The sequence below is a fragment of the Pteropus alecto genome, unplaced genomic scaffold (assembly GCF_000325575.1).
Source record: "Pteropus alecto unplaced genomic scaffold, ASM32557v1 scaffold65, whole genome shotgun sequence".
Classification (NCBI taxonomy): domain Eukaryota; kingdom Metazoa; phylum Chordata; class Mammalia; order Chiroptera; family Pteropodidae; genus Pteropus; species Pteropus alecto.
The window spans coordinates 135,421-146,506 of record NW_006439191.1 but is presented as its reverse complement, the minus strand read 5'-3'; the positions used below and the strand labels follow the sequence as shown (position 1 = coordinate 146,506).

The following is an 11,086-nucleotide window of genomic DNA, read 5'->3' as shown; positions in this document are numbered from 1 at the left end:
CTGATTGCATTTTGTGTCTGGTTGCTTAAAAATTGTTAAATTTTTTAAAAATCTCTTTGAAAACTTAAATTTCAATAGGTTAAAAAATTGACAGAGACTGTTCAGTGACTGTGATCTTAATTAAGAACAATCCCCGAAAGTTATGACTGTAGAACTAGAAATAAGGTTAAGATGTGTGGTTTTGTTTTCTCTTTTTAGTAAAACTTTATGGTATCATTATATTTAATTGTACGTCTTTGTCCGATATAGAGTTTAAATCTCCAAATAAATAACTAATATAAACAGATTTTTTTCTACTAACATTTTCCAGTTTGTATTTTCTCCATACCTGTACTTTCTTTATATTTCCTAAAATTCTTAATTTAAGTTTTATAGGAAGAAGGAAGCTTTTCTATTTTTCACTGACATACTCTGGTTTATGGCAGATTTATCATAAAGCTATTGAAGCTTAAACTTCAGGGCCCCTCACTCATACAGGCTTCATTTTTTAAAGAGAAGATCCTCAAAATGATAAATGCCTCGTAGCACAAAACCTGCATGGATATGGGGGTGCTCTTGCCCTGTCTGACTCCACCCCCACTCCTGCCACATCATGGCAGGGCCTGTGACTGGTTCCAACCAATAGGTTATGGCAGAGGTGATGGCTGTCACCCCTGTGATTCTGTTACATTACAGAAGACTCCATCTTCCTAGCCAACTCATTCTGGAATCTCTCTCTCCTCTGCTGGGTTTGAAGAAGCAAGCTGCTATGACTCCTTCAGCCACAAGAAAATGAATTCTGTCAACCACTCGGAAGCAGAACCTTTCCCAGTTGAGCCTCCAAATGAGAATTCAACTCCGGCCAACACCTTGATTTCAGCCTTTGAAACCCTAATAGAGCACCTGGTTAAGCTATATCCAGACTCCTGGCCCACAGAGGTGTGCGTTGTTTTAAACCACTAGATTTGTGGCAATTTGTAATGCATCAGAAAGCTAACACAGTCAATCTTATTGCAACAGACGTAATCACTGTTGCTGTACGTTAAGAATTCCTAGCATTCTGTCACATTGTTCTGCAGTGTTTTGAAATTGGTATCTGTGTAAGAAAGAACAATTTAGGTGTAATTGCTGCCAGATAAAGAAAAACAATCTAATCCTTTAATGATTATATTTCTTTAATTTGCTCCCCTCATTTAGTTTTCATAAACCCATGAAGACATAGACTGGTAAATCTTAAGTAGTTAGGTTTTTTTTTTTTTTTAATTTATGAAAATTTTCAAATATACAAAGTGGAGAGAATAATTTAAAAGATATCTATTTTCTCACTACCTGGATTTAACAGATGTTAACGTTTTCATCATTTTTTAAAAAGGAAGTTGTAGTAGGCAGAATTCTAAAATATCCTCCAATGTTCCCTCCCCCTGTTGCATATACCTTGTATGATGTCCTCCCCTCGACTGCAGGCAGAACCCACAAATATGGCGGAATGTCGCTCCTCTGATTACACCATTTTATATCACATTTTTGAGATGTATTTAAGGCCCCTCATTAGTTGACTTTGCGTTAATCAGAAGAGAGATTATACTAGACACACCTGACCTGATCAGATGAGCCTTTAAGAGAGACCAAGAAACAGTAGTGGATGCCATCCTGCTGCCTTTGAAGGGGCAGACTGCCACGTTACAGAGAGGGCCACGTGACGAGGACCTGAAAGTCGACTTCAGGAGCCGAGATCAGGCCAACAGTTGGCAAGAAAATGGGGACTGCAGTCATCCAGCCCGAAGGAGATGAAATCTGCCCCCAAGGCAGGGCAGCGTGGAGGCAGCCCCATCCCCAGCCAAGCCTCTCGATGAGGGCAGAGCCAGCCAGCATCTTGATTTCAGCCCTGTGCGATGCTGAGCAGAGGACCCAGCTAAAGTTAGCGAGACTCCTGACCCGTGGAAATTATGAGATAACAAATTCGTATTGTCTTTTACACCGAGTTTGTGGTAACTTGCGATACAGCAATAGAAAACAAATATGAAAATAAAGCGGTACAGATAGCTAACGCCACTCCCCAACTTTTCCTTTCCCTGTTTTCTTGTTTCAGTTACAATTAGTGTCAGCGAACAACTGTGTTGAAATTGTTGACTATCTTTTCCATTTACGGTTTTACGTTTTTTTCTATGTTGACATTTATCCGTAGTCCACATATTCTGTGACGCTCCTTTCAAAAGGTGGAGCCCTGTTCTTCTCCCTTTAAGCGAGGGCTGGACTTAGCCACTCAGCTCCGACAAATAACATAGTGGAAGGGATAGTTCTCTTTTCTGAAAAATAGAATATGGCGGAAGCGATGTTGTGTGACTTCTAAGACTAAGTCGTAAGAGGCACAGTGGCTTCTCCTCTTACTTTCTCTTTTGGCTCACTCTCGGGACGGAGCCAGCTGTCATGTGAGCCAGGTAAGCAGCCTTTCAGAGAGGTGCAACTGAAGAACAGGAGCCTCCTGCTGACAGCCAGGCAAGCGAGCTCTCGTGGAAAGTGACCCTTCCGCCCCAGTCAAGCCTGAGGATGATCGCGGCACTGACCAGCATTCTGACTGCAACCCCGTGAGAAACTCTGAGCCAGAACCACCTAGCTAGGCTCCTTCTGAATTCCTGACCCATAGAAACTGTGAGATAATAAATATTTATTGTTTTCAACCTTGATAGGTTTTAGGACAGTTACTTAAACATCAATAGATAACTAATACATCCATAAAAATATATGGTATTATTTTGTGTATACAAAAGTTCACATCCAATATTGACCCAAAGAAGCTGGATACAGAAGAATACATACAGACCGTGTGATTCTATCAATACGAAGTAAAAACTAGGCAAAACTGACCCCTGGTCTTAGAAACCAGCGTAGTAGGACCTCTCGTGGGAAAGGGATGAGGTGGGGATATTGGCCCAGGGGTTTCTACGAAGCCCTCAGGGTGCTAGTTTCACTTTTTTTCTTGCTGGCGTGCTGGTTAGAGGGTATATTACCACTTGAAAAGTCATCGAGCCGTATCCCTATGCGTGATCTGTGTACTTTTCTGTATGTATAATATGGTTTAATAAAAGATTGGAAATTTACATTAGTGACGTTTTATGGCGCCCTTCTGTAATCTGTCTTTTCGAGGCTCATTCGTGCCGATGCGTGCCTTTGGGATTCCCTTTGTCACTCTCACGATGGCGTTTTTGTCTAGAATGTGTTCTCTTTTCATCCGCCCACAGCCTTATATTGAGATCCATTTTTCTGAGTCTTCTACAAAGCTCTCAATGTGGCCCCTAGTCCACAGCGATCGCTTTCCTTAGAATTAACACAGCACTTTCTAGCACTGTTACTCATTTGACAGTTTTAATGTATTATCTTCCATTACGAGAACACGTTCGCATAATGAAATAAATTTACTCTGTTACATTATAAACGTCCAGTCAGCAAAAGTCCTATTTTAAACTTTCTAAATGTAAGTATTTCTTGGTATCCTTAGGAAGAGACTGCGTAGTTCTACCCTTAGAAGCCAGCCAGAACTCTTCCTTAACCACTGTCTTGTTACTCCAGCTGAAGATTCTGTCCTCTACTATTGCTTCTTCAAGGCTATACGTTTGTAAAGTGAGGGAGCTAGAAACTTAGCCTCCGTCCTCACTGATGGAGTTTTATCGGGTGGCTATAACAATATATCGCATTGTGCTTACGTAGACCAAATAAACACGATCTTTATTCTGCTCCCTATCTGTTTTCTCATGGTTTTCCTCTGGAAGGCTGTCTCTTGAAAGGTGCAATTTCTTGACCTTGCCCTTGGTACTGTATTCTTAACTCACTGTGAACGTGGAATATAGGCCAGTTTCCTTGTATTACTGAGATAAAGAATTGCTATATTGGATGTGACTGAACACTCATCACGCTAGGAAAGCGTATCACCCTTCAATGTTAAGTACATAATAAGTGTCTGTTTTTAGTATCTATGATTCTTTCATTTCTGAATTAATTTGACTTTTTAGAAAAATTTTCCCCCAACTCTTTGGAGGATCTACATTTCTTAAATTTACTACTTATTCTGAAAAATTATTCTTTTTCAACCTGTCCTAAATTACTTTCATTTCCCAACAGTCTCTATCAAACTTATTAAATTTGCTAAATTGACATCAAGAATGGTTGTATGAATTTATACTTACAGTACGGCATGAGAGAAATACCCTTGCCAGCAACTGACATTTTCCATCTTTTCATGTTTCACCAGTCTGATGGGTGAGAATGGCTTTTTTTGGTCATTTTAATTTGCAATTCCTTGATTACAAATGAGGTTGAACATTTTTTTTTCATATGTTTACTGGCCATTTGTCTTTTCCTATGTATTGTTTTCTCATCTTTCTATTAAAATGTTTATTACAGTTGGGAAGACTTCTTTAAATATTTGGTATTTGAATCCCTAGCTTCTTGTGGAGGTTACAAATACTTTCTTCCAATCTGTTAATTATATTTTAACTTTGTTTATAGTAGCTTTTCTTCTGTATACATTGTTTAGTTGGAGGAAGACAGGTTTTTCTTTTAACATGGCTTTGATTCTCTTTCAGGAAGCCTTCACTAGGCTTATAAACATAGTCTCCCATATTTTCTTCTAATAGCTCTGCAATTTGCTTTTCCCATTTCCTTCTCTAATTCATCTATATATGGATCTCTAATCCATATATAATTATTATCCAGGTAATAATAATTATATAGGTGCATATAGAATTACATATTTTTATAAATGTTTATAAAAATATTTTTAGAACCGATTTCCCACCATGAGTTATGAGCACCTAATCATTCCTTACCGATTTGAAATACTGCGTTTTACACTGACTAGATTTTCTGTTATACGTCGTCATAGGTCCAGACTCTAATCTGTTGGATGGATATTTTTCTTTTCCGGTGCCAACACCACACTATTTTGAGTTCTGTGTTTTCCTATCCGAGTCTGTGATATCATCTTGGCTGGACTACACAGTCTGTGTCATCTCCGTACCCTAAGGGTTACACCTCCCCTTCTCTTTTATACGTGATATTAACTAGCTTTCTTCTCAATTAAGTGTTTTAAATTTATTTGCATGTTTAAGCAACTGACAAGGCCCAGACGAAAGTGAGACAAGTGAGGTGCCTGGGGCACGGAATTTAAGGGGGAACTTACTCTTATGGTCCTGCACTACCTTATCTAATCCCTGATACTGCCTTATACGATATCCCAAGTCTCACTTAATCCTTAGCGAAGGAGTTGTTTTGATTAGCTGGCGTTTACGATTTGTGGAAGACCAGAGATCTCGAGCAACTTCGAAGCGTGGTTGGTTTGCCAGCCTGGCTTTTGGTGTGCTGCTGCTCCCATGATTTGTTTTGTCAAGAAAATAAGTTTAAGGCTGAGAGGACAGCCTGTAGAGCATGGTGAACAAAAGTCAAGAAAAAGAGAATGTTTCAAGAAGGAGAGAACCATCAGCTGCCAAAAGGTCAAGAAAGATTTGATCTGAAAGGTGTCTGTTGGATGGGTATTCTTAGGAAGAACATTTCCATCTTACATAGTCATCCTTCCTTTGACCCTCTTGCCTCCACCCCAGCTTAGGCCTTTATAAGGAAAGCCTTCTGGGTATGAAGCTGATCTGGCTGCGACATCTTCACCCCACTGATCGCCGGGGTTGATTTGGCCGGTCTGGCTGGCTAAGTGAGTGTCCCCTTCCTCTCTCATTGCTACATATGCGTCCCTCCCCAGCTGTGAGCTCGACAGAAGAGGACGACCTTCCTTAACAGAGGAGAGGATCCTTCTTCCGTCAAGGGTATATGAGCACCTGCGTTCCCCTGCTAGAGCCTCTGAAAAGCTCTCAGGAAAAGCCTTCTAACTAGTTTCTGTTCTAGTGTCTATTCTTGCTAACTACCTGTATAATTGTAGAGTTAGGTCTTTTGCAATCTTTCTTAAATGACAAAATATTATTCCTTATTTCCAGCCTCAGTTAAAATGGAAATTTAAGCTGTATTTCCTCCTTCAACTATATAGTCTGTAAACTTTAAGCGTCAGTTACCATTCAAAATTTTTCTCTATGTAAAGATTTGGAATATTATACATTATCCTTAAGTGATGCCCGTATTCACACTTACTTTGGATCTTTTTTTTTTTAATGTTCTAAACCAGAATCAAATGATGACGATGTGGTAAGATATATCATTCAACTAAGAGAAAAGCTCGGTTGGCAAACAGTATTACCACACCATAATTTGGAATACAGAAGTCCCCAAACTGGAGTTCGGAAGATTATTCTAAAGGTATTATGCATTTTATTCAGTTGTATACTATAAAAATTAATATTTGAAACTGTCTTACTCTATTTCATTCATTTCAGATATTAGATAAAAATCAGACATTATTACACTGATATCAGATTACGGTCTTGTTTCACGGTAAATGCTATGAGAAAGAAGTGTTTGACATTTCATTTCGCTTATTTAAAGAATGGAGAACAGACAAAACAAGACATCTGCCTGAAATTTAAATCTACTCTTATATTCATGTTTATCAGGTTTTTTTTGTGTGATTTAAAGAGAAATCCTGATGTACTTCTGTAACATTCTGCCATTCTTCCTCTCCTACCCCCTGGTACTTGACTTTCTGTATCATCTCTGTATTTCCTCACCCTTCCCATTTTCTCCTTACCTATTAGCCTCTTCAGAAAAATTTTGTCTTGTCCAAGGTCAAATGACCATAGGGTACAACCTGTGATAAGAACTAAGGTCTTCCTCCTGTGACCTCATTTATTACAGGTGATCTAAGATTGAGCAGGACCCTCTCTTCCTACTCTTAGATCAGAGATTCTCAAAGTGCAGTTCCCAGGTAAGCAGCCTCAGCATCACCTTGGAACTTGTTAAAATACCCGTTTCATCTCCACCTCAGATCTTCTGGATCAGAAGTTCCAGGAATGGAGCCCAGCAATCTGCATTTTATTAAGCTTTCAAGGTGATTCTGATGCACAGTTGAGAACCGTTGCTCTAGACCAGGGATCAGCAAACTTTTTCTTAAAAGGGCCAGGTAATAAATATTTGAAGCTTTGCAGGCTATATGATCTCTATTGCAATCCCTCAACTCTGTCATTGCAGTGCAAAAGCAGCAATAGACAATAAATAATACATAAACAAGGGTGGCTGTGTTTCAGTAAACTTTATTTATAAAAATAGGCACCTGGTCCTGGCCAGAGTTTGCTGGTCCCTGCTTTGTTACCGTGAGGATAAATGGTCTCTTGATTATTATTCAAAGGTGGCATTAATGTAAGGGAAAGTACATGCCTAATAGAATCAGATTCACGTAGTTTTGAATCTCTATGAATACTTTTACTGTGTTATTTTGGTCAAGTTCCTAACTTCTCTGAGCTTTAGTTTCTTTGACCTTGAAATAGAGATCATAGTACTTACCTTAGAGAGCTGTGAGAATTAGATGAGATAATGCATGTGATATGGTGCCCGGTGGACGATTTGTGGAGAAAGAATTGAGAATGTGGAAAACATCTCTTTTTAATTGAAAAGAATAATTTAATTGGAATATATTCTTATGCCTCTATAATTAGATTAGTTAATTATATATATATAGATATATTATATCTATCTATCTATCTATCTATCTATCTATCTATCTATATATAAAATCCATTTAGAATGTATCTATATTTCTAGTGACCTTGACTTTTTGGAAAAATAATTGAGAACAAAAATGCCTCAAATGGCCAATAACTAAGAAAGCCCACGTACTGTAGAAGTCATCACTCAGAACTTATTTATTTCATTTTGTTTGCAGTTTTTAAACTTGTTTTTTAAGGTTTCTAGGTACACACTGTATCAGAAGTCAAAATAAGAAAGTAAAACAGCTGAGCCAATCGAGAAGAAACAATAACAGTCTTCAAGGAAGACACATTTTTTTTTTAGAAAAAATAAAACTGGATGCAAAATTTAAAATAATAGCGATTGGAAACTGTTGTTACTCAATTCAACGGCTTCTGAAGGCATCACTGAATTACAGTGAAAGAATACGAAATGCTCTTTTATATTAAAATTTAATTATCCAGAAAAAGACTAAATTAAATTTCCTTGTGGAGTTTTTATCAATAAAAGTTAAAAGTTTCAAAGCTAAAAAATAAATTACACTTAAATTTTTTTCTGAATGCGGAATGTCTGATTTATGGGTAATGCCAGGTAAAGAGGAAGAGGCATTATAGTATATCACTAAAGAACATGAGTCTAGGGTAAGACTGTATTCCAATCCCTGCTCTGCCACTTCACTTTGTGACTTTTCTCAAATTATCTAACTCTTCAAAATATTAATTTCTGCATCTGTTTACTGATATTAAGAGAGTTAAATTTCAATCCCTTACATTTAAGGGGTTAAATTTAAGATATTAAACATTATTACTTAAATATTAGCTATTGTTTATTATACTAAACCAAAACCATTATTAAAGTAAATGATAAATTTAATCTGCTCAAAAGTTTTCTGGTGTCAGCAGACCAAAGACATATTTACCTGAAGCGTAGCATGTGTGTAAAAAGCATTCAAGTTCTTGGGGTTAATAAGTGTGTGTTAAGCGTATAGATCAATTTTCGTGAATGTTTTATCGCCACATTATATATAAGAATTAAAATTAAATGTATCAAATCTTTCTCAAGATTAGTTTTACTGAACTTCGATTAGATACAATTTAATGTTAGCCTTCCTCAATGATATTATTCTTATTTTTAATCTATATTAATATTGCTTCAATTTATTGCTTCAATATTGCTAAGTGATCTGTTCAGTCATTTTGCTACTTAATTTGGTCAAGTAAATTAAAAAATATTTTTTTAACCTAAGGAACCTTTGAAAGATGATGGAGAATTTATATATTGCCTTCCTCGGAAAACGTCTAAAGTTCTTTATAATCCATATAATCTTCGGGTGGTCTCGGACCACAGAGTTAGACATAGCAAAGAATTTTGGATTATTACTGCTTCATTTATCTCAAAGGTAATATACAATGGGTGTTTTTAGCTTTCAGGAATATAATGGAAAAATATTACCCAATATAGAATTTAATTGGGTAAATTTATCTTTGTGCATTTCAGACAAGCCTGGTCATTTGAGGAACAGTGTATGTTTAAAAACCTCATTGGGAGAAAGTTATATAATAGTGACTTTTTTTTTTTCCTTTTTTATAGAGATTTAGCTTTGAGGATTCGATTGTAAGATTTTTTTTTTTTTACCTCTTAAATACTTATTTTGTGTAATTTTTTCACAGAAAGATCTAGGAAACAGGCCTTTGCTGACCTAACAGGAATTGTAATAAAAACAGAAAAATGTTTTCTCAGATTGTCAGAAATTGCATTGACAGTGTACGAATCCCCCTAATTATACTCTTACATAGCACTTTGATACTTATCACAAGTTATAATTATACAATGACTTGTTTTAATCATTTGTTTACTGTCTGTCTGCCATCCTCTGCCCTCCCAGCCTCCCAGCTAAACTCTATGTACAAATGGGCAGGCCCACATCTCAGTGAAGCACAGCGGTAAGGGCAGATATGGAAATATCTCTAATATGCATCGTCAGCTGAAAATGGAAGAAACAACTTCTATATAAACAAAAATATGCACATAAACACATATGCACTGATATAGGCATACTTTTGTGCTTTATATTTGCAGGTTACCAAAGTAGATGGTGCAGAAGAAATAGAACTCATTCCTGTTTTGGAATGGCTATTAGAAAGAAGATATTACAATTTATTACAGCAGTTCAAGTTCTTTTCCAATTTTCGGTGAGATGAATGAAACTGAAACATTATTTGTGGTATGATTCTTTTGAAAAAGCAATTAGCTGGATGACATCTGGGTTCTTCGACAGTCATGCCATATTTATGTGGAATTATAGAGGAAATAGGATAGTCTATAAAAATTTTTTTGATAAAGGAAGCTTACTCATATAAGTATTACAACTCAATCTTTTTGGATAAATATCGTAAGAAAAAAAGATGTTTTTAAGTCAAGCGAACTCAAATGGACCATAATGACTTTAACTTACCTTTTATTTTTCATGCATTTATTTGTTAAACAAATATTTATTGAGAGTCTGCTATGAACCAGGTGTTATTCTAGATGCTGTCGAACAAACCAAGCAATTGTCCTCCTCGCAAAGAAGTCGAGATTATAGTGGGTGAGAGATGATTAGAAAATACACATATGTGCAAAATGTCAGATGAAGATGAAATGTTATAAAAGGAAACAAAATGATTAGGGAGCTTGGGGCTCATTTAAAAATTTGTCTCGTTCTAAGTTTGCATTATATCACATCACATCATAATTTCCAAGACTCTTCCGTCTTTACCCAAGTAGTCCCAGACGGTTGTTCTTTGAGTGTTTGCATCTAGTTTTATAATTTTTTTGTTTCCTCTCTAAAGTCTGTCTTTCCTTGTGGTCTGCTGCTATCTGCTGGGGACTAGGCAAAGAGAAATTTTTAAAATCGTTACGTTTAATATTGTAAATAGTTGAAATAACAGAACCAGGGATTTTATGACAAAGAAGGTATTTACTTTCTGTTGTGTACCTGTCCTGTTCCAGTGTTATGGACCCTGGAGATACAATGATGCAAAAAATACACAAGGTTTCTGTACCTATAGATCATATATTCTATGGAGGGAGATAGGTAATAAGTAAATAAATAATTTTGGGTAGTGATAAAGGCCAGAATGCTAATAAAACAAAAATGTGAGTGTGTTTCTACTTTCAGAGCAGAGGTATTTACGCAGACCTGAAGGATAAAAAGATGCATCCATGTGGGGTCTTAAGGTAGAACAGTTCCAAACAGAAAATAGCGCAAGTTGAAAAGTTTCGGGGCAGGAACAAGTTTAGTGTGTATTCGAAAGTAGAAATGATGTGACTGCAATTTCGAAGAGGTTGGTAGGAAGCGAAGCTGGTTATCGTCGAGAACCTGTCACGTGCAGTATAGATGATTGAGTAACAATTCTGAGAAGTTTCTTTTGCAGAATATATACATGATATATATTATAACATAACATATGGGATACAGATTACATATATATAATACATATTATATATT

The 11,086-nt window shown here is 36.6% G+C and overlaps 1 protein-coding gene across 1 annotated transcript in view; it reads left to right on the top strand.

The window, feature by feature from the left end:
- Positions 1 to 11,086, top strand: part of DNAH14 (dynein axonemal heavy chain 14) — a 150,563-nt gene that overhangs the window by 6,417 nt on the left and 133,060 nt on the right. The window contains exons 4-6 of the mRNA XM_006916239.1: positions 6,143 to 6,273; positions 8,843 to 9,011; positions 9,686 to 9,788. Of these exons, the coding sequence (XP_006916301.1) occupies positions 6,143 to 6,273; positions 8,843 to 9,011; positions 9,686 to 9,788 (403 nt within the window). The remainder of the gene's footprint in view (positions 1 to 6,142; positions 6,274 to 8,842; positions 9,012 to 9,685; positions 9,789 to 11,086) is intronic.